Here is a 24,421-nt window from a genome sequence, read left to right as displayed (position 1 = left end):
CCAGCATGAGAGATGAAATTGGGTTAGTATCTCAGATGACAAACATGAACAACTCACAGTTTTTTAAAAAATGCCAGATCGATTGATACTTCTAGGATAACTAACAAAACTGACTCACATCTCTACTATTTCTACAAACCATGTCATTCTTTCCTAAGTACAGGGAAGCAAACCTTCTTTAGGCTTTCCCAGCTACCTGCAGGGCACCACCCCACCACCCCAGCTACCTATGGGCACACACATGCCACAATCAGCTTCCCCCTGACCTGCCCCTCTTCCTGTGTTTCCTTTTGGCGACTTATACGATCACCTTATCACTAAGCTGAAAGGCGGGGACCATCCCTGGCTTCTTGACTCCAGACCTCCACTGTGACCATCTCCAAATCCCAGACTTGCTGCCTCTTTTCTGAGCCACTTCTGCTATCCTGCTATCCGCTAGGCTTACTGTGACGGTCTCCTTCTGTTTTCCCTGTCTCCATACTAACACGCCTCCCTCTGTGCCCCAAAGAGCTTCCCGGGCTCCATTAACCCCACGTGAAAATCTAATGGTATTGCTCACTGAACTGAGCCTCTGCAGTGGCTCCTGCCACGTTACAGAACAAAATCCATGCTGGTTTTAAGGCACCCAAGGCTCTTCACATGCTTCCCCTCCTGCCTGCTTTGCAACCCACACCCTGTAACTCAGTCCTCTTGGTCCCGCAAATGCACACGAGTCCACCCCATGTATGCCCGGGCCTCTGTGCTCTGCATGGAGCATCTCTCCCACCTCTGGGTGGCTATTCACTGTAATCAATACTTTAATATTTGGCTCAGACGTCACCTCCTCCAGGAAGCTTTGCCTGAAACCCGAGCACTTGTTTTTGGACTTCTATGACTCCCCAACCTCTCGTTTGTTGGCACATTGTTGAAATCCTCCGTGCACCTGAATATGAGTATTTTCTGAACAGATCATGTCTTAGTTGAGTCAAATGGACGTAAGGTTTTTCAAGAAAAAAATTTCTTGGTGTTAAAGCCAAACATGGCTCAAAAGTCATTCCTTTTAACCCAAGCTTGTAGAGAGTTCAGGAGAATCTGAAGACTATGGGGATGTTTTTCAATGCTAGCTGATGCTTAAATCACCTCCAGGGGATTCTGACTTCATTGGGCTCAGGATATCAGCATTGTGATTCTAAAGCGCATCCACGGCTGAGGCCCACTGGATTGCGGTAAACCCAGCTGCCAGAGGTAAGGGCCAGATCTGAAGACATTCAGCTGACACCAATTTGAGGGCTTTTGAAGTTGAATGAGTGGGAAGCAGCCGGGTCTTGAACCACTGGCTGTGTGACTTTGAGCAAGCCAGTCGTTATTCTAAAGCCTCCATTTCATGCTTTGTAAAACGAGAGTATTTTGCAGGTTGTTGTTGGCATTAAATGAGATGGTCCTTGCAATAACAGTTTCAATATTGTCCACACTCTGCCAATTGCAAAAAGTGATAAACACAGTATAATTCTCTACCAAATAAACTTGGTTCCATTTTTAGAACTGCCTGAAATTTACCTTGTGATTCTGACGAATTCAACTTTAAGGGATTTAAAGCCAGTTTTCACATTTGTCTGATTGATTGGGGACTGGAACACCAGAACTTTTTTTTTTTTTTTTAATTGATCGTGAGCTCTAATTATATCCAATAAATGAAATAGATAAAAAGGAAGACGATGGACTGCTTGTGGACAAATTGCTCTTAGTGATTATGCATGTCTCCAAAAGAGCAAAAGGTGAGTTCCTGGGTGTCCACGGCTGTATCAGACACTAGAAAACCTGAGGGGTTTCAGGTTCCTTCTTGCCAGGCACTGCTGGGTCTGATGTGTCGGCTCAGTGTGTAGTGAGGGTCGGGGTGTCTGTTATGGGCAGACTAAGCAAGTCAAAGGAAAGGAAGAAATGTTCCTGTTTGCCTCAGAGAATTAGTTTATTGTCAATCTTGAAATATTTTAGCTCCAGATTTTGACAATTCCTGGAAACTGCTTGATACGTATATTTCTCTTGGTCCTGGCGTTACTGAAAGTAGGAGAAGGCAAAGCAAACGGCACGGGGCCTGCAGCCCCCGCTGAAGTCACTTTGCTAGAGTCTCCCAGCTCTCTCCTCTGGGGGAGTAACGCGCATTTCACAGCGCTTGAGAAACACAAAACACCCATTTCCCCCTTCAGGGCTCACCCCACATGTTCCTTCACTCTCACCACGGTCCTGGGATACTTCTTCCTTCTCCCACTTCTGCAAATTACTCTCATTTTCTATTTGCTTTTACTTTTTCAGGCTTAATTCTTCCTCCTTTCACCTCTTTCCATAATAAAACAATAATGATGTATGACCAAAGAGACAATGGCAACAAATTAGGCAACCTCGTGAAATAAACTCCTAGAAAGACACATACTATTGAAACTGACTCAAGAGGAAATAGAAAATCTGAATGGACCTGTAATAGGTAGTGAGTGAATTAGTAATCAAAAAACTAGCCACAAAGAAAAGCTTGGGACCACGTGGCTTTACCAGTGAATTCTACCAGATCTTTTAAAAAGAATCCCAGTTCTTCGGCAACTCTTCCAAAAAGAAGAAGAAATACTTTTCAACTCAGTCGATGAAGCTATTATTAACCCTGATACGAACAACAAACAAAAATATCGAAAGAAAAGGAAACTGCAGACCAAAATCTTTTATGAACATAGATGTAAACATCCTCAACAAAACACTAGCAAACCAAATCCAGAAACATATAAAAGAGATTATACGCCAGGGCTAAGTGGGGTTTATCCTAGAAATTTGAGAAACAGGAGACAAATGAGAAGGGGAGGTTTGGTATGAAGTCCAGACTGCAGCACATCCCCCATTCCCGTGCCAAGTGCGGGGTCTCCAGTCTGCATCAGGGCGGGTGGGAGGCGTAGGAGGAACCAAGGGTCACAGCATTTACCCTCTTCCAGGGGAAGCTGGCTCCCTCTCCTGTGTATGGGGACTGAGAAGTTGTTCTCTGCTCTTCTGACCTATCTGTCAAGCTGCAAAAATCAGAGACTCACAGAGAGCTTTGAGCTGGCTGGGGCTTCAGGGACAAATTAGTCCCAGCTCTCATTTTGCAGCTGGGGAAAACTGAGGGCCACAGAGGCAGGGGAACTTGCTAGTAGTCAGGGAGATAACTGGTGGGAGCCAGGACTGAAGCTCTCACTCCCCACTTCCCACCCAAGCTCTTTCCTTCACCTGAATCATGTCCATTGCTGCCCAGTAGCTCAGAGTGGATGAAACTGACCTGGCTGATCTTGTCACCATGGATGTCAGGGAGATGATGATGATAATAATAATAATAATAATAATAATAATACAGTAATACTTAAATATAATTCTTACTTTGTGCTAGGCAAGGTTTTAAGTGCTTTACATGCATTAGCTCACTTAATCCCCACAGAAATCCTACAAGGTAAGGATATCGATATGTTCCCATTTTATGGATGAAAACACTGAGGCAGAGAGAGGTTAGGCAACTTGTCAAGGTCACTCATCTAGAAAGTGTCAGAAGTCTGGCTCTTTGCACAGTTAATCCCCATCTACTCTTCATTTAAAAAAAATTTTTTTTTAATGTTTATTTATTTTTGAGAGAGACAGAGATGGAATGCAAGTGGGTTAGGGGCAGAGAGAGAGGGAGACACAGAATCTGAAGCAGGTTCCAGGCTCTGAGCTGTCAGCACAGAGCTCAATGCGGGGCTCGAACTCACGAGCTGTGAGATCATGACCTGAGCTGAAGTCAGTCGCTCAATCGACTGAGCCATCCAGGCGCCCCCTCATCTGCTCTTCAAAAGGAGGTAAGAAAGGCCTCTTGAAAGCCTGGTGCTTGACTGTGAAGTGCCTCCCATGTGAAAGAGACGTCTCCGCACACTTTTTACCACTGCTGGAACACCTTGGCCCAGGGACCAGTCTCCACGACTGTGCTATTGACCAAATCTGGAGTGGACATGCCAGGATTTTTAGATTTTGTCTCTGACAGGGACAGGGTGGGCCATGGGACTCAGTGATGTACAGCTTCTCTACTGTGGAGTCCATGGGAGGCAGGGGGAGACGCTGGTCCAGAAAGTGTAAGCAAAATGTCATGAATCTGAACTTAGGGGCACAGATGGCATCAGGGTTGTGGCAGCTGGAGTGTTACTGTACTGGAAGGCGCCCGGGGGACGATCTGTGCCTTGGTCATTCCTTTCTATCCCGTGGCACTTTCAGCGTGCTGTCCTACTAGCTCTTCAGGAAAGATCTGTGTATGGCTGGACAAAGAAACGAATGAAATTCTGCCCCTCTGTGTGTGCCGGTGGCCGGGTGGTGCTGGGGGACATGAGGTCTTCTACCTCCACGTGGGTGAGCAAGGTAGAGGTGGTATGAAGTCGGGGTGCAGTCAGCCTTGGCAGGTCCCTGAGGGTCACAGGTCCTCAGTCAGTCCCTCCCCAGACTCAGGATGCTACGGCTCCTGTGGTCGGGACTGAGCAGGACTTGCTGTACGTCAGAGCTCTTCCCGAGTCCCTGATCTGACTGGCACTTAGGGCGTGTGGACGTCATCTGCAGCTGCCCACACTTGTGGCTCATCTCCAGATAGAGGGGAGAACATAAGGGCAAGGAGCCCTAGGTTTTTAATATCCTCATGCTTCCTAAGAGTTCAAGCCAGAGGCTTTGGATTGAATGATAAGGGCTTAGCAACGGCAACTGCTTCACCGTTAACAAGCTTCTTCTTCATCTTGGAAGTGTCCTCTGTAAACAATCCATATGGCGTCAAGCCCAGTGCCTCAGGGTCACTGGTTACTTGGGAGGTGGCCTTCCCATAGGAATAGGCAGTGGCACCATAACCATTCCTGCCAGGCCAGTTCCCTCGGGGGTATGCCCTTAACTGGGGTTATGGTGTGGTCTACTTAGAACAGACTCCAGAGGGCACAAGAGCAGCTTGAGGAATCTGATTAACCGTACGGAATGAAAACACCTCCCTGTGTCCCTTGTTAAACCTGCCCTCTCTGGCTCTCATAGAGGCACATAGTAGGTACTCAATAAATGTGTGGAATTAATAACTTATGCCCTCATCTCATCTTAACATAAAGTGGCTTAATAGTGTCAACATCCTGAAGGTAGCCTTGCTTACTTTTTAAATCTAGTGAAAGTGCACTGAAAGGTGGGATCAGTACCATGGGAGTCACAGGGTAAAACTAACGTAAGTTCGCTGGTTTTGATAAGGACCACTGCCGTCAGTGGTGCCCCCTAGTGCAGGTTCCTACTACTTCCTTTCCGAATGTGTTTGTGTCCTGTCCCCGGACGCTGCCTCCTTGAGGGCAGATGGACTGCACTCCACAGACCTTGCATCCCTACCACAGTTGAGTCCTCAACACAGTAGGGACTCAGGAAGGGTTACTGAACTAATGAGAGGTCACACACACAATGTGAAAACATGCGCACACACCACAGAAGTGATCAGTGGATGCCGTGGCCAGAATTCGTTCCAGGACATTTGTTGTGCGCCTGTAAGTGGCTGAGAAAGACTACTGAGCACGGACACAGCGGTCTTTAGTGCCTGTTCACTTGAAGGAGGAAGCGTTGGAAGTGAACGTGGGCACTAGAGTCATCAGACTGGTTTGTATCCACAAATTAGTGGCTGTGTACCCTTGGGCAGAGATGATCTGCTTCTCCCAGCTTAAAAAGAAAAGCAAGAGACAGGCATGCCCAGTTGCCACTGTTGGTTTGGATTAAACAAGATTCTGATCATCAAGTGTTTGAACACAGTCGGTGCTAAATAAATGTAATCTCCTGTCTGCCTCTCTCCTTTCTCTCTCCTCATTTTCGTCCTCTGAAAAATAAGGGGGTGACCCTTAAAGGTCACTTATGTGGGTGAGCGGGGACAGAACAAGATGTCCTGTGACCACTTTCAGAGTAGAGTGGCAAGGACTGTGACACACATGTACTTTCCTTTAAAGGAGGTGCTCTATTAGCGAAGCAAAGCACCACAGCACAAATTAGACACCACCACTACCAACAAGTTAGTCCCAGCACGCTTCTGCTGGGGGCTGGAGCCTAGTTCCAGGGTCATAAACACAGCTACAGGGTTGCTGGCATTAAGCGTGTTCCCTTAGCCCTGAATGCTTACATAGACAGCCTTGAGACTGTGGGCTTTCACCTTGCCCTTCTTTATAAGCAGAAACAAAGTGCCCAGGAGGCTGTCATTTTCCCAGTCCACTCCAGAAGGCGGGTCTTTGACTTGTTTGTTATGGAAACTCTCTTGTGGGTGATTCCCTTCTACAAAGAACAAACAGCTCCTGGGTGGCCACAGACTGGGTGCCTTTCAGAAACACGGAACTTCTTTAGGGAAATCTGTTCCAGATAAAGTGAAGCCATTGTCTTCCAGACGCCTAAGGAGTTTTAAGGGATGGATGGTCGGAGCCGGGCCTGGCTGAGCTTTCGGGTACCCACAGAGGGACTCTTGCCCCTGTCCCAAGTCTCCAACCTGCAGCCCGGAAACCAAACATGCCGTTCCATACCTCACAGGACCCCTATGAGACCTCTTGGAGAGGCACTAGCTCAGTTTTGGCTGTGAATCAAGAACACCTTGTCTGATTTAGTGTATTGAGATACGCATGACTGACCTAAGGTCACCGCTGAAAGTGGGGAGAAGTGGCCACCCATTGTACACTTAAAGAGGGGGTGGGGAGGTGAGCACAGATTGAGGCAAAGGGACAAAAAGGGACCAGCCAGCCAGCCAGCCAGGCCAGTTTGGAGCACTTGTATCTCACCCCTTCCCCCCCACCCCCGGACGACATCCTGGTTCTGTGTAAGGGGGCTTTCCATCACACGGTGCCACAAGCTGTTTCTGGAAGACCTTTTGCATGCGGACTTCCCCTTACACAACCCAGAGCAAACCAACCACTCAGGGGCCATAATCCTTTGTTGGGTATTGCCTTAATTTAACGCTTCTGTTCCCCTGTCTGAGCCTTTCAGTAAATGGGTGTTCGGGGAAGGTTTCTAGGTGTGTTTGGTCTGTTACTGGGTTAGTGAACACAGAAGCAGAAGAGAAGCCTCTGCAGGGAGCTCTGGGCCCGGCTGCAGGCGGCCCCTACCATGTCGCTCTGTGACTGCGTGGCTCCGTAGGCGGCAATGCCATTGGAGGGTGCGGCTGGCTGCGGTGTGTCAGGCTGGATGTATCCTCTTCTGTCAATCAGGCTACAAGAGAAAAAGAAATACGGAGGAAGAGAGTGAATAAAAAGCCAAAGACTCATCAATACTATTTTAATTTCCATGCGGGGCCCCCTCTTTCTGTGTGGGGCGCCACTGCACGCACCTGGGAATACACCCTGACTCACCTTCAGGTACAGTCAGTACCAAATTCTGTCACCTCTGCCTTTGACAAATGTCTGTAGCGTCTGTTCCCTGCCACCAGCTACAGACTCCCACCCCCTCCCACCCTGTCCCCCCAACCCCGGCCATCATGGCCACTGGGGCCCCGTCTAACTGCCCCCCATCCTGATAATGTCTCTACGCCCGCTGGCGCTGCTCGAGGGAGGGGGGCGCGCTCCTTCACCTGCGAACACTCCAGGCCTCGGAGGACTTGTCCCCACTTTCCGCCCGGTCTCAACCCACGCCCTCTCTCTGCAGCGCAGTGCGCCTAGCTCTTTGGGACACCTGCGCGTGCGCGTGCGCGTGCGCCAGCACCAGCGCATGCGCACGAACAGAAGGCCCCGCCCCGCCTCTCTGGGCTTTGCCACCTGTGCCTTTCGTTCGGGCTCTGGTTTCTCTTGCCCCAAGTCACTTTCCCTTCCACCCCGCTGTCCGTTCTTCACGGCCAGGTTCAAAAGCCCCCAGCCTTTGCTTTTGCCCCTTCTCCAGATTCTCTGGGACCTGCGTGTGACTCCTCTAGGGGCACATACCACTTGTCGCCTGGTGGCGTCGTGATTTTACACACTCCCCTCTGCCTGGCAGCTGACCTCGAGTCTAAGGGCAGAACTACAAAGGGCAAGAGGAAGTGCAGCTAATAAGTGGGCGCTCCTGGTGCGGCCCCCACCATCTGGGGCTCGGGCCACACTCATCGGAAATGCTGCTGGTGCATCCAATGTGCTCACGTACATTCCCCACTCCTGAGGCGGAGGGCTGGTCCGTGAGGTCGCCCTGCTACTTGTCAGGCCCCCAGAAGATAGGAGTTATGGCAACCTCTACCTTCAGGTGTTCGGACGACACAATAACAAGGCATTGAAAAAATACTTGTGATAAGATCTTGGAATGGGACTCTTGTCTGCTTCAGTTTCTGTTGGATCCCCAGAGGTTTAGAAAAACCAATAGGCAACAAGAAGCTCCATCTTTCAAAAAGAGGTGCTGGAACCCCATGCAGCTCAGACCAGGTTTGTGACCCCCAGCCTGGGCACAGAAGGTCAAAGGGGTAAAAAGCAAAGAAGGGTGCCGCGGACAGGCAGACACCTGTACCCTCCTGAGGACACACACAAAGGAGGCGGGGCCAGGCTGAGGCCAGACACAGATCCCCTGGGAGAGAACCAGTGTGGCGTGGGGCGGAACTGTCTTTCCAAAAGATCCCCTGAAACCCCAACCTGGGTAGGGATGAAGGGGTGGAAAGTGTTGCTTCTCTATGAACTCCGGAGTTTCCGTTCACTGAAACAATATGATTCTCAAGGAAATGAAAGTGCCCCGAGTCCTTTTTTTTTTTTTTTTTTTTTTTAAGTGACAGGAGAAACTAAGGGACTTACAGGGGAATTCATTCAGGAGCAAAAAAGAAAAAAAGAACTAGGTCATCAAAAGAGTCTGAAAGGGCAGCAGGGAGGACAAAACAAACCTCTTCTCAGCCTTCATCCTGTGTGTTAGGCCTGTTTAATGGACCAGCCACATGCCCCCAGACTGTGACAGTCTGCCCCGAGTCTCATTTTAGTCCTCACAATGGCCCAGGAGCCCCTCCTAATCTGGATGTGCTCCCCTGGCCTTACCTCTTGCTTTGCCCTCTGTAGTTCGCTCACTCCTACACACAAGTTCCTTTAGTTCCTTCTCCTACAGGCTCTCCCCTCACCTCAGGGCCTTTGCACATGCTGCTCCCCTTTCTGTTTTCCCTTAGTTCCCTTCCCCCAATTCCTACTCACCTGTTAGAATAGATGACAACTTAGGCCCCCTCCTCTGGGAAGCCCTCCTGGGTTTCCCATGGAAACTGCACCCCACCCTCTGTCACAGCCCCTTTTGGACTATGTAGACTTGCCATTCTATTAAACCTGTCAACCACAGGTTGACCCTTAGCCCTGGCCTGCAGGGCCTGACCCTGACCACACCTTGGGAGTGGTCTTTCTGTCTTTCCAACTTTCCATTCCTTCTGCCAGACTTGTATGAGGACCCCCTACCCCCAAATGTGGCCATTCCTACCCTGCTGCCATGCACACCTCTGGGACCCATGCAGGGAACTGAATGTGGGTCTTTGCCCTCATGGCTCACAGCTCTCAGTGGGAAACATGAACACACTCTTGTTTTGCTTTCTTTCTCTTCCTTCCTTCCTTCCTTCCTTCCTTCCTTCCTTCCTTCCTTCCTTCCTTCCTTCCTTCCTTTCTTTTTTAGAGAGAGAGAGAGGGAGACAGAACATGAGTGAGGGAAAGGGGCAGAGGAAGTGAGAGAGAGAATCCCAAGCAGGCTCCAGGCTCAGCGTGGAGCCTGACGCAGGGCTCGATCCCACAACTGTGAGATCATGACCTGAGCTGAAATCAAGAGTCAGACGTTTAACTGACTGAGCCAGCCAGGAGCACCACAAAAACACTCTTATGAGCACATCATTGTGCCATTTAAGAACATTTTAGAGAAACTCAGGCACACGATGCTGGGCATGTCACTGGTTCTTAGTCCCTGATGGACAGGCTTGGCTGGAATGTCCAGGGAAGGCTCTGGCCCTCTAATGGGCACAGGGGTGAGTGAGGTAGGGCAGAGAGAGAAGGGGCAAAGAAGGTGACAGGAGGGAAGAACAAAGCCAGGCACTATCCCCCCATTGTATCTGCCCAGGCTGGGGGAGCCTGTGGGTGCAGTGGGAGAGGCCAGCAGCCCATCTTCCCTGTGCAAACCTGTGAGCAGTTCACGATGTTCTGAGGGGAGGTTGTCCTTGAGAAATGCCCCATCCAGAGGGACTTGGGTTTTGGAAAGAATACAGCCCCAACTCAGCCACAGTAGGAAATTTTATCCAGTTGTGGAAGAAAGAAGTTTGGTGTGACAAGATTTGTTCTCTAAACAAAACAAAGCAGCACCAAATGGGGAACAAGAAAAGAGACTTGTTCAAAATGTGAGACTTTTAAATTCTTTTCATGGATTCAGATGTGTATTTTAGATTTAGGGAAGGAGGCCTATTCAGTTCCCCTGGCCTCTTATGCTCCTCCAAGGGCCCTAGCCCTGGCTGCTGGCCTACCCCCCTCTCCACAAATAAATACACGCCAGTAGGAAACAAAGCTAAATTGTGAAAAACCAAGAATTTCCTGAGGGATTTTCTGGCCTAAAGAGCTCCAAGAGAGATGCCTGGGTGGGTCTGGAGTTGTCTTGGAGAGAGGCTAGCACCCTCCCAGGCATGCCTGACTCCCCAGCCCAAGGTGGCCCCCCATCCAGAGTCCTTGGCTGCCCCTTCGTGCAGCCCCTCCTCAGAGGAAGCCTCTGAGGGGCAGGCCAGGGGCTTCTGGGGGGCCCCCAGTTCAGCAGGAGTATGGCACACTAGGCTCACAACTTTCTCGTTTCTAGAAAACAACCAATTTCTTACATTTTTTTTGAACGTTCATTTATTTTTCAGACAGAGAGAGACAGAGTGTGAATGGGGAAGGGGCAGAGAGAGAGGGAGACGCAGAATCTGAAGCAGGCTCCAGGCTCCGAGCTGTCAGCACAGAGTCTGACATGGGGGCTCCAACTCACAAACCGTGAGATCATGACCTGAGTCGAAGTCTGATGTCCAACCAACTGAGCCACCCAGGCGCCCCAGAAAACAACCAATTTCTAATTACCCAGTAGTACCAGTAACATAACCCAGTACCAATACGTGGCCTCAGAATATATGCTTGGATTTTGTTTCTGGGGAGGGCAACACCCTTACCTTCCTAATGATATTTCACTGAGGCTGATAATAAAAATTAAGTTTGCATTCCATTAGCACATGTCGGCAATGACTGGCCATGGAGGTCCAAGTGCACGGTGGGGCTGCCTCGGAGACAGTCCCCATGGCTTTTTGTGGAATCTCTCCATTTATACATTTAGAAGCCACAAGGGAGGAAGTAATAAAGGTTTGGAAGCTCATTCTAGAGACTCGGAGTACTTGCTTAAGAAATATGGTGGATGATGGGTTACTCTGTTGGAAATGCTCTGCATGATGTAGCTCACCAATAAGCAGGAGTCGACTGCATTTTGTACTCACGTAATCCTGCCTGGGGCGGGGTTGGGGGGGGGGCGCTCGCAAGTGCCATTCCACACACACACCCCGGTTCTGACACCAGATGCCTGGGTTTGGGTCCCGATGAGGCAGAGTTTACTAGCTGTGTGAACTTGGCACCTTACTTCACCTCTCTGTGCCAGTTTCCTCGTCCACAAAACAGGGCATAATACTGCCTTAACTCACAGGCACAGAGTGAGGTGTTAAAAGCTGACACAGGGGTGCCTGGGTGGCCCAGTCGGTTAAGCATCTGACTCTGGATTTCCGCTCAGGCCATGATCTCGTGAGTTCGAGCCCCGCATTGGGCTCTGTGGTAACAGTGCAGAGCCTGCTTGGGATTCTCTCCCCGTCTCTCTGCCCCTCTCCAACTTGTGCACACACACCTCCTTTCTCTCTGTGTCTCTCTGTCTCTCAAAAAAAAAATAAACTTAAAAAATTATTAAAAAAAAAGTAAAACAATGAATAAAGGCTGATACATATAAAGCACCTGGAGCAGACCTAACACTATTCAGTGTCAGCCACTGCCATGGTCAGTGTCGTCATGTTGCCATCGCCATAATACACGCTGCTTCAGCCCAGTCCGCTCTGTCCTGTTGAGCTATTTTAGCATGGACATCCTGTATGACTCAGCTCTTAGCACCTCCTTCTACAGGTTTTCTGACTGCTTCCCACATTGTGTCCCGGTCCCCCTACTAAGCTGACCACAGCTCTCTGCTCGTCACAGATGCTCAAGATGACTCAGTACTTAATTGGAGTCACGTGCCTCAGTTTTCCTATTTGGATCCTTAGGAGATTTTCCCCAACCTTGACACAAACTCAGTGAAAGAACCGAAAAGAGGGCAGGAACAACACAAGAGACAGCCGTAGCTCCACTTCACTAAGGCCGTGTCTCCCTGACACAGAGCAGACCACTGAGCAGCGGTCATATAAGGGGTGTGACCAAAGGTGACAGTGGGTTTTGTGGCCAGGTCTCCAGCTCGCGAGGCCTGTGCCGGAGGGCTGTGCTGTTGGCTTTCCCGAGCTCTGTTAGAGAACGCGATCCTTTCTGACTCTTACCTTGGAGAGATGGGCCCACACAGGGCAACACAGCAATTTGTAAAGATATTTCCGTAGCTGTAGGGATTGTAATTTTCTTTACCTCTTTTATTTGACCAAGATCCTTTAATCTGAAAGAAAAGGACAGCGAATGATACAACATCCTTCATATTGATGCCACAGTTTAGGCCAATGGGGTCACGAGAAACTCATCAAGAACGTAAACCATCTTTACTCATTTCTTCACAGGGAGAAAACCGAGAGACTTTTCTCAAGGAAAACTGGCATTTACCTCAAACTTGGAGATATCCCCAGACAGCAGGTCAGACTAGGGAGAAAGTAACATTCTTCGGGGACAATAATCTCTTGTTCCTATAACACGGTACCCAAAGGTCAGCTCGCATAAGCCAGTGGAGATTTGTTTCATACAGTTGGCGTGCTAACCAGTAATTAAACAAATGGCAGCCGAAAGAGTTAACACGGCTCCCGTAACTACCCACTTATACTCTGAATTCAGCCTCACAATGTTACCAAAATAAGCCCACAGATTCTAATATTCATAGTTGCCAAATACAAATAACTCGATTACAATTCTCTTAACTCATGTATCTCCTCGGTGCCGATTTTCCCAAGGCTTTAAGGCAACCTGACTGATTCTGAGACATTTAATTGCTGTACTAACAGACACTTCTGTCAGAGTCTAAATATTCGGAGCAAAGAGGACCAGGCTTATGAAGAACATTTCCAACATTATGTTTTCTACCTTCTCTCCATCTGCATTCAGTAAAGGATGGAGACCTTTTGTCCAGATAATCCTGGACAAAAAGTTAAATTCTGGGTGGGGGCAGTCCCCTCCAAAAGTGTTAAATGTGAAAGGCAGATTCATCCACCCTGAGATATCAGCTGGACGTGGTCTCACCTCCAGAGGAGGTATGACAGGTTGCTCACAAAACTACTGAAGAGGAAGGAATAGACAATAAGCCCCTCCCTCAGAGTTTGGAGATGGGGGTCTCTCAGCTGACCTTAGTATCTAACTGATGTGGTCAGAAGGTAAGAGAGGTTGGAGATTCCCCACTGGAAATCATGGAGACCCTAGGAAAATGATTTCATTTTCATACCTGGAATGGAATATGTGCAAGGCCTTGGCCCCTGAGCTCCTCTCTCCTGTCCCCGCCCCCCCCCGGCCTCTGGACGCAGACACACACACCCACCCCCCAGACCGCTGGGAACTCACATCTTCATTTGTCGTCTGGTTGGAGCTGATCAGGTATGTGTGGAAACCCGAGAGGCCGACGATAGACCAGACGGAGAAGAAGCACACCACGGCCTCCAGCACAGTGGCCTGGGGTCAAGGAGAAGAACGGGGTGGGGGTGGGGGGTGGAAGCGGGATAAGTTCTCAGGGCGCCTGCGGAACCAGGATGATGTAAGATTCGGATGGGAAACCCCACAGACGCTCACTGAGGCCTCTGAATCTATCTAGCTTTGTCCCTAACCAGAGGGGGACCCTTCAGGTCCAGCACTGTGCCCCTCTCTCCTTCTGATTCACCCCAATCGTGCTCAGTCAACGACCAGTGGGCTCCCCGAACATTACCTGTTTACTGTTTCACGGTGGACAGTTCCTCTGACGGGGGACATTTCCTCCCCACCTACCCTTGGCCTTTTCCTGTGGCTCACTGTGCAGCCAATGACTGTGACAGCAAAGCCGGAAGCACGCTGGCCGGAGTTGGCAGCGGCCCAGGCCTGCTAGGAAAGGACGCGACATTGAACATGAACATCACTGCAGTCTCAGACTCTAATCTCAGCTTCTGAATGCTGGGCACTATCACATCAACAGGTTTGTCCCCCAACCTGATGTTGACGCCGAGTGAACCGTCACACAACAGTAGTTGACAATTGTGAGCAGGGCCGGCCACCGGCAACTGTAGCCTGGGCAGGGCTCACCTTCACGGCTTTCTCTCTGCCTGGATGATCCTTTCACCCACTGGTGGCTGCCTGCCCCCACCTATGGGTGGGCTTCTGAACCAGCAGGGGCATTTCTCAGAGTGGTGTCAGGGTGAGGGGTATTTTTACTTAGGGGACTCTTTGCCAAGACCTTAGCCCACCCCAACACCTAAGGCTATTTTCAGCTATTTGATGGGCAACTAGGAAACGTGGATGCTTAATCAGACATTGAGTGATGGCACATCCCGAGCCCCACAAAATGTGCTACAACCAGGGGATAAAAAGTGTGGTATTCTTCAACAGATGAGATAAATCAACCCAGAGTGTGGCAATTTCCAAGGACTAGAGAATTTTTCTGTTCCACAAATGTTTATAAAATTCTATTTACAAGATATAGATGTTTCTCTGGGGAAAAAATATTCCTCACAGGTCTGGGAGTTTAAATATACACCATCCATCCCCCATCAAGAAGTTACAGGCTGGAGAAAGTAAACACCAGGCTTTCCTGATGCTCTCAAGGGTAGAAGCCAGAGATCACGCTGTAATACATCACCATTGATCTTTTTTTTTTTTTCAGGATTGGATATAATTCATCTTTAGACCAGAGCAATGAATACAGTATTCAGTGCAGCGCCACAATCTGCCATGCCATTATTAACAAATACCACTGTCCGGGCGCGTGGGGCGAAATACAAAACGGGAGAAATGAATGGGCTCTTGCCTGTTGACCGACTGACTTTCAACATCAGGACAGACCACTGGCCCTGCTCTTGGAGAAGCAGAAGAATGCTCTGCTCTTCTAAGGTTTAAGCTTCTAGAAACCACAAGCCTTCAGAAAAGCACTACCCTGAACTTAAATGGACATCTGAGGAGGAGAAGAATGTACCTCTGCCAGCTAGCTAAGACGAAAACATTTGCCCAGCGCACCCAGAGTCAGACGGATGCCAACACACGCTGCCCAACGTGGGCCCTGCCCATTCCTCGTGGAGGCAGGGGTCGGTAAAAAGGGAGGAGTAGCTACATCTCTTGAGAAGAGGAGAACCAGGTGGTTATTATGGAAAAGCAGGTAAGTTCGGACGTGCAGGGAGGATCTGTGGAGTAAGAGAGAGATGCAGAGAAGCAGATCCCAACCTAGATCTGCCTTGGAACCCCAGAGTTCTCAGGTAGGCCAATGGTTAAGAGGGGAGGCCTCAGGTGCCCGCGGGGACACACGGATGGTCTCATTCTCAACGGCCTTCTCACAGGTGAGGCTCACAGGTGCCCCTCTTCTGAGCATCCCCCCGCCCCGGGGGCAGACTGGGGAGGCAAACCACGTGGGTGGAGTGGAGCCCGGGGGGAAACGATGGAGGTAAGCAGCGGGAAGACCGAGTCAAGGAGACGTGGGTTGCGGAAAGGCGGGTGACACTGGCAGTGAACCTCCACAGGCTGGAAGGAAAAGACAAGAGATAGAAAGATCAAAGAGGAAGGGACACGTGAAACGGAAGCAAGAAATGATCAGGGTAGGAAAGAGAATAAAGAATGAAAGCAAAAGATTTATTTGCTGAATAACGCACGAAGAGCCAGACCTCCATCTCAGAAATGCTTCTGTGTCACCAAAAGTTTGCAGTCCAGGTAGAATGATGGTGATGTCAAAATACACACAAATTCATATGCCTGAACCATATAAGACCTGGTATGTCCACGTGAGGGAGGATCACAGCATTTAAAGCGGCACAGCCCATTTTCTGGTGGCTCTTCCCTTTGCAATGCCACTTAAAATTATTACTCCCCGCGGGGCGCCTGGGTGGCGCAGTCGGTTAAGCGTCGGACTTCAGCCAGGTCACGATCTCGCGGTCCGTGAGTTCGAGCCCCGCGTCAGGCTCTGGGCTGATGGCTCGGAGCCTGTAGCCTGTTTCCGATTCTGTGTCTCCCTCTCTCTCTGCCCCTCCCCCGTTCATGCTCTGTCTCTCTCTGTCCCAAAACTAAATAAACGTTGAAAAAAAAATTATTACTCCCCAAAGGAGGCGTTGTTACCAGTGGACATGGGATTTTAAAGGCTTATAGGTCCAAGAATAAACTAGCAGATCTCTATATTAATATGTTATGCACTTTAGAGACATTTTATAATTAGCAGATTGTTAGCTCACAGCTGTGTCAAAATGACACGAATTCAAGGCAAAATGCAAGACGCAGCCCTCTTTCCCTTGGCCCTCACAGTGGAGCCCCCCACAGCATGTCTTAAGGAACCCTCATCGTCATTCATAACAATGGCTGGTGTCTCTGGCTAGGCATCAGGTAGTACTCCAAAGGCTTCCTATGGATTAACTCACTTAATCCTCATTGACCCAGGGTGAAGTGTGATTCCCACTTACCCAACAGGGAAACTGAGGCAGAAAGCAGGTAAGTACTTTGCTTGAGAAACAGCAGAGCTGGAAATGGAGCCCTGAAAGTGTGCCTGTGCCAGTACAAGAGAAAAGCCCTGGGCTGGTTCCTTTCCTATTCCTGCCGACATTCCCATGGCTCTAGGCTGACCACAACCCCTGCGGGGGAAGATGGGGATCCTCTTTTTGTCAGGGATTTGTGAACCTTTGGCAGCCTAAGTAGACCACTCCCCCTCCAAATTCCCTCTCAGGCTGGGGAACAAACATTTGAACAACACATCCCCTCACTGACTCCAGAGCCAGATGTTGAAAATATCTATGCCATAATAAGATTAATATAAATTTTCCATAAGTGCATCAAAAGCCATTTACTGATATTTTTAAAAGAGGAAATGAGGAAGAAATACACCAACTCGACTAAGAGCCAATTTAATAAGCAGTTGGGTGTTACTGTATCAGAGATGGTTCAAAATTATAGCAGTTGCCACTGCCAGCCTCTTTCTCCCTCCAACCCCCAAGAAGACAGTGAGCCCTTTTTTTGGCCAGGGGTGTGGCATTAATTTAAGTTCTACCCCAAGATGTCGCACTTTGAGGTACTCACGAGATGACTGTGGAAATGAAAAAGACTTTGAAAAATGCTGATGGGCAAAAAGCCCTCCACTGAGTTTCCATGGGATCCCAGAAGTGCCTGCTGGGTGCCCTTCTGTGCAGCCAGCCCTGTACTTAGGACAGGAGAGGGGGGAGGGACTCACTTCCTGCCCTAAGGGATCTGTTTGCCCTTGGGAAGGTAAGTGAGGTGAGAAGGCCTTGCAGACACAAGGGAAGAACGTTGGACAGAATGGTGAGGGCATTTCAGTGTTTGGAAAATCATAAAAGGTGAGAGATCACGGAACCAAAGATTTCTAACCTTTCTGAGTTCCCACTCTTTTCTCAGAAAAAAAAATATGCACGCACATTTTTTTTCTTCTGATTTCAGGAGTTTTAGAAACTCTCCTGACACCTTTCCACAGATGCACATGGACCTCAAGTTAAAAAGTCCTAATTTATCTTAATCCCTTAATTTTACAAGGAGGAAGATGAGGCCCAGAGGGGTCAAGCTAGTAATTTACATGATAGACACTTTGACAATGGAAAGTCAAGGAGACCCTTCGGTGTGGATCATGTGACCATCATCTTTCAGTCTCTCAAATCCTTTTCCCCATATTCTTTTATACCAGGAAATAAAGATGTGCAGTTCTCCCAAATTAATCTATAAAGTCACTGTAATTCCAATCAAAATTCTGGAATTTTAAAAAGGAATTAAAAACTGACTCTAAAATATCAGGAAGAGAAAACGTGCAAGAATGGGTAAGAAAACTTGAAAAAAAAACCAACTCTTGGGTTGGGGGATGGGAGGACACCTTTAGTAAACAAAACACAGAGTCTGAAACAGACCTGTGGGCACGAGGGCTACAGAAGACATTTCAAATTTGGGTGAAAGAATACACTGGCGACTCTCAAAGTGTGGCCCGTGGGCCTTTGGGGTCCCCGAGATCCTTTCAGAGAAACCCCCAGGTCAGAACTATTTCCCAATCAATGCCAAGACATTGCTTCCCAGTCTAACTGCTTCTGTCATTCAGGGGCTTCATCTGAAGGGTTTGGGATGGGCCTCACTCCCATCATAATAGGGAAAGTGCTTGTGCATTCTGTGTTTTAGAAATTTCTCAGTTGTAGTTTCAAACATGACCTCTAGAAATATATATAATCTACCTAAACAAAAGTTCCTTGAGTCCTCAATAATGTTTAAGAGTGTTAAGGAATCCTGAGACCTAAAAGTTTGAGAACTGCCAGAAGTGAACAGTGAACAGCACTGGGACACTTCACTAAGCATTTGGGAAAAACAAAGTGAGAACTTTAGCTCACCACACACACACACACACACACACACACACACGTAGATTACAGATAAATTACTGTGCCAAACTGAAGAAATAAAATGTAAAGGTATTAGAGGGAAATAAAGGACATATGCCTATAATTTTGGGGTTCAGATGTAAGACACAAAATCTAGGAGCCATGTAGTGTCTGATTTGTAGATGGATTTTGTTAAAAGTTAAGCTTGTTTTTTTTTTGTATTAAAAAAGTCAACTTAAAAGGTAAGTGACAGGTTGGGAGAAAAATATTGGCAAGAGATATTAAATGGTTATTATTAAGAATAAAGAACATGTTGGGGCGCCTGGGTGGCGCAGTCGGTTAAGCGTCCGACTTCAGCCAGGTCACGATCTCGCGGTCCGTGCGTTCGAACCCCGCATCGGGCTCTGGGCTGATGGCTCAGAGCCTGGAGCCTGTTTCTGATTCTGTGTCTCCCTCTCTCTCTGCCCCTCCCCCGTTCATGCTCTGTCTCTCTCTGTCCCCAAAATAAATAAACGTTAAAAAAAAAATTAAAAAAAAAAAGAATAAAGAACATGTTAACAGGAAAAGAACAAACAACCTGATTACAAAATGGACAGAGATTAGGAGCTGGCACATTGTGGTCATGAAAAAAAATGTCAACAAAAATGAAAATAAGCACAAGCTGATTATTATCCAGAAAATGGAAATTAAACCAATGAATTTTCCCCCCATCAAATTGGCCAAAGTCACAGCACCTGTAACATCCAATGTGGATGAAGGTGTGGGGAAACGGGAGAACGAGTCAGTACAATCTCTTTAGGGGACAATGTGGCATGTCAGTCAACATTTAAAAGATGCTTAATTTTCCAGGCACCTGGGTGGCTCAGTGTGCGCCTCAGTTGGTTAAACATCAGACGACTTTGGCTCAGGTCATGATTTCATGGTTCATGAGTTCGAGCTCAGCATTAGGCTCTATGCTGACATGGCCAAGCCTGCTTCTCTCTGCCCCTCCCCCACTCATTTCTCTCTCTCTCTCTCTCTCTCTCTCTCTCTCTCTCTCTCTCTCTCTCAAAAATAAATAAATATTAAAAAAATATGCTTGGAGGGGCACCTGGGTGGCTCAGTTGGTTAAGCGTCTGACTCTCGATTTCGGCTCAGGTCATGATCTTACAGTTCGTGAGTTTGGAGCCCCCCATGGGGCTCTGTGCTGATGTCACAGAGCCTGCTTGGAATTTTCTCTCTCCCTCTCCTTTTGCCCCTCCCCCATTCATGCTCGCTCACTCAAAAAATAAACTTCAAAAAATTTTTTAAAATATGCTTAACTTGGGGCGCCTGGGTGGCTCAGTCTTCAGCTCAGGTCACGATCTCACGGTCCGTGAGTTCGAGCCCCGCATCGGGCTCTGGGCTGATGGCCCAGAGCCTGGAGCCTGCTTCTGATTCTGTGTCTCCCTCTCTCTCTGCCCCTCCCCCATTCATGCTCTGTCTCTCTCTGTCTCAAAAATAAATAAACGTTAAAAAAAAATTTAAAAAATATGCTTAACTTCCAGTGATTCCACATTTAGTTGTCAATTCTGGAGAAACACGAACACTCGTGCACAAAGACATACGTGCAAGATGGCCTGCCACCTCATTTTTATGCAATAAAACAATTAAGAAATCTAAGTATTCACCAACAGAAAAATCTAGTATAGATTGTGTTCTGAAACTCTATAAAGCAGCTGGGAAAAAAATGTAGATCCATACGGTGACATGGAAATACCTTCAGGAAACATCTAAAAATCAAACCGCTGAAGAATACAAGGAAAACGATCCTTCTTAGGTAGAAACAGTCCCTGCAACGGTCTACAGACACATACGTATTCAAACTCTTCGAATACCGTCTGGAAAGACCCATGAAAACTGACAAGGATTCCCACAGAACGACAGAGGAAGGGTGGAGAGCAGTGCTTCTTTTACGTTCCTATTTGAAATTTTTTATGAGAGTTATGTTCTTCCAGTACCTGAGTGATTTCGAAAAACCCCAACAACCTCCTCCCCCACTTTGTGACCCCATGAGATGTAATCTGATGCTTATTCTTCACGCACTCCCTCAGACAGACCGGTTAGGGGCAGTGGGAAAGAGTGTCAATTCCCTGCCCGGAGAGAGGGGCTGGCGGTAAGGAGATCTGGGCTCCAGTTCTGGCAACACGGCTGAGTGTAAATTGGGGTCATCTGACCCTTCAGCGCAGGCTCAGCTGTAAGGGACCGATGGACACCTGTCCTACCTATTTCCTGGGGTCCCCCTGAGGACCCACAGACATCGGGACAGAAGGGCCCTGTAAGCTGAGTCTAGCAAAGGCCTGTGCCGCCGTCATTAATTTTCCAACGGGCAGTACGGTGTCCCTCCTTTCTGAGGGCATTGAGCCAAATCCGAGCCTTCTACCAAATTCCATTAAAACAGAACCGTGCCCATTAGGCCGCCGGTGCCTTTCAGACAGCGTGCCTCGAAATGAATGCAAATTGGGGATAAAAAGGCTTTCTGGCGAGAGCCTCCACACACGTAGAATCAATTACCATTTGATTTAGCAACCACTGAAAACTCTTCGTTTGGGAGCGCCGAACAATAAGTCATGATTAAAAATGACTGTAATCCTTTTAATTGGATGTTAATGCCGTTTCATCGTGACGACTGTTGATCGCAGGGCTTCTCCTCTCTGGCTCCTCTTCGAGGATGCTGCTGGCCCCGGTGGCCCTGTTCCTGCGGGGACCCCTGCGGGGACTTCCACCTGCAGATCCGCTGGTGAGCTGGAGGCGAGGCCACGTGGCTCTCCTGGCTCTGCGTGACCAGTGCCATGTCCTCTGAGGCTGCAATGTTGTCACCGCAGGCTCATGACTTGTTCCTCTTTCCGCCTTTCATGCAAGGAACTGCAGAGGACCGTGAGGTTACTCTAGCTTCACATGGGGGTTCCCGGGGGGTCAACTCTTAGGTGCTGCGCGTGTATTTCAAATAGGACGCATTTCTAACCGGTGCTAGCTCTCTCCCCTTCCACTGTGCCTTCCCTCCCCTGGGTCCCCAGGGCTGAGCCCTCCAAACTGGCGCTGACTCTCCCTCCTCCCTCCCAGAAGCACTGATTTGATTGCTTACCTGCTCAGCTGTCCCCTTATCACCCATCTCAATTCCGGGGGCCTTTCCCCTGCACACATCGCCTCACCCCTTCCTTGTGTTCCCTGCTGCAAACGAGTACTCTTAAGCACACAACCACCATGACAGAAAGGCTCTGGTGATGTCATTCACCTGCCAGAAATCTAAGCTGGTTCCCCAGCGTCCTGGGCAGGAAGGCTGACTGGTACACAATGCTGTCAGGGCCTTTCCCTTCCTGGGAGCAGTCACTCTTGACCCCCCGGCCCCCCCCCAACCACGGCTTAGCTATCACGGCTCCCCTCCCGCTATGCCCGCCGTGTGTATGAGTCGTAAGTGCATCTGTGTGCTTGTACCGTTAGGGCGGAGGGCCTGCTGACTGGGAGCACGGCCGAGCTGCCGGAGCCCTGCAAACCCTGCTGAAGGAATCAATGAACACAAGCCCAGGTCTGGCCCTACAGACGGGCTGCTCTTCCCTGACACATGCTGCGTATCACCAGGCCCTGCTCAGGCTGTTGGCCCTGCCTGGGATCTCTCCCCTCCATGTCTCCAGTTTTAGGACTTCTTCCCCAATCTTTCCAAGCCCTATGCAAACGCTACCTGCCAAAGCCTTTCCTGATTTCCCTGCAAGATGCCCTTCTGGACCCTCACCCCCACCTGAAGCTCTCCATGATGTTTTAGGCCACGTAAGACTTACTCTGCTTTTTAGAACTCAGAGTCATACACCAGGTCTCGGCACCGGCAGATGTTCATTGAGGAGATGAGTGAATCATTCTGTCCACCCTCGCTGCTCTGCCTGCCCCCTTTGATAGAATGTGCTTCAGAGGTCTGGGCCGGTGGCTCCTTCTTGACTTTGTAACCCGGGCAGAATTTGCACGGAGTGGGTATTGCGTCAAATGATCTTGGAAGAAACAGATGCCAAGCGGACCTCGTCCTTTGGAAACTGCCTGGCTGTGTGGAGAGAAGACCCAGTGCCTTTCTTCGTGGAGAAGACTCACCTTCCATCTCTCCCTGGGGAAGGGGGGGGGGGGCGGCTCCTGAGAGTCCATAGCACCCAGCCACGCCACTGCCTCTGCTTCTCTGAGGCAGAGATAAGAGGGAGGGAGTGGCCTCAGGCCACTGGGGGATAAGGAGGGAACCGGAGGGAAGGCTGGCCATCTGAGGCCCGGGCAGCATCCTTAGCCTCCCTGATGTGAGCAGGGCGGCACTGTGGGCTGGGAAGGGACCTGCTGAGTGCCACCAGTGAGCCTACTGGCTCTACCCATCCGTCCTCCTCTCCTCCCCCTCCTCCTCCACCTTCTCCTCCTTCCCCTCCTCCTCCTCCTCCCCCTCCTCTTGGCTTTGCCGCACTCAAACAAGATGCCATCCCATCCTTACTGACGGGTACCTCCCGCTTCTCATCGGGTGCGCTGCTTGATTCCTTTCTCCTGTGGTCCTGCTGGTGGCTCGATGAAGACCTTCTGGTATGTCAGGGTTTCTGTTGCTCCTGGCAGTGCTTCCGATAGATAAGGTGCCTCCATTGGTTGTTAAATAGCCTTTTGTGTTTCTGATCTCTCTCATTTCATCAACGACATTGCTTTCAGTTGGATAGTTCTCACAGTAAATCTGTGAGAAACCTTTGCCTGGACCCTGATTTCTCATCAAAATATTTCCATATCATGGTCGGGAGACCAGATTGGAGGCCACTGAAAAATTATAAATTTAAGTTATCCTCTTGCCCGAGAACAGTCAGCAGGTCACGTGCAGAGGCTACACTGGACTCCGGTCCTGTGCTCAGAGGCAGTTTGCCAGAAAACCTCCTCTTGTCTTAAGAGCTTGGTGCCGTATAGACTCTTGCCCCACAGAGACTGTAGGTCTGGAGAGGACGAGCTGTGGGCCACGCTGCCATCATCCAGAGAGCAGTTGTCATGAGTGTGAAATGTCACGGATCAGTTTCATCCATCAGAAATCAACCACCTCCAAAGAGACTCCCAGGGCCTCAGCAGTGGAAGGAGGCTTGGAGGTCAAAACATTATCTGATGCTAGAACCATGTAGGGAGGCGTGGTCCGTCCTCTTTTTGACCACCCCTAGGGCCTGTGATCTCATCGCTTCCCCTGGCCATGCTGTTTCTGAGCTGCCCCAGTGGTGAGCACGTCTTCCTTAGTGAGCTGAAAGCTATCTCTCAGAAGCACCTCCCTGGCCATCCCGGTGCCCCTTCCAGAGCCACACAGGTGTCCACAGGAAAGGCAGGAGCCCAAAGTACCAAACAGGCATCCAGGGATGCCTTACTCCCTGGCATACAGGGATCCAGCCTTACTCATCATATATACATTATCACTAGTAACCAGAACTCAGTATTTTTTCAAAAACACATCACAACCTCATAGAACCTGAAGCATACTTTTTCTTCTGGAATACAGATTCCTGATACATCATCAGACCTCAACACTTCTTTATAGACCCACTCGAGAGAAGGAGGGATTCTTCTGCAAAGCATGTACTTAAAACAGGAAAGACGCTGTCAGCACAGAGAGCCTGTAAGTAGTCATACCGATTGGGGGAGGAGTGTTCGGTGGCACATGAAACAATTTCTGTTCTGTGGAATTAAAAAAAAAAACCCAGGACCTCACGTCTTAGTGTGGGTACGTCTGATGTTCCTGAAATTCTCCACTACTTCCAGAAAGAATAAAGATCGAAGTTGGGA

At 49.1% G+C, this 24,421-nt stretch overlaps 1 protein-coding gene across 5 annotated transcripts in view; it reads right to left on the bottom strand.

Moving 5' to 3' along the window:
• ZDHHC14 (zinc finger DHHC-type palmitoyltransferase 14) overlaps positions 1–24,421 on the bottom strand; it is a 358,275-nt gene that overhangs the window by 76,366 nt on the left and 257,488 nt on the right. For all 5 annotated transcript variants that reach the window (XM_045058291.1, XM_003986669.4, XM_045058292.1 and 2 more), the window contains exons 6-8: positions 13,680–13,782; positions 12,467–12,576; positions 7,095–7,197 (exon numbers count right to left, since the gene is read on the bottom strand). In XM_045058291.1, coding sequence (XP_044914226.1) covers positions 7,095–7,197; positions 12,467–12,576; positions 13,680–13,782 — 316 coding nt within the window. The remainder of the gene's footprint in view (positions 1–7,094; positions 7,198–12,466; positions 12,577–13,679; positions 13,783–24,421) is intronic.

This window comes from Felis catus, chromosome B2 (assembly GCF_018350175.1).
Source record: "Felis catus isolate Fca126 chromosome B2, F.catus_Fca126_mat1.0, whole genome shotgun sequence".
Taxonomy (NCBI): Eukaryota; Metazoa; Chordata; class Mammalia; order Carnivora; family Felidae; genus Felis; species Felis catus.
Note: the sequence above shows the minus strand (reverse complement) of the source record. Positions and strands in the feature narration are given on the sequence as shown.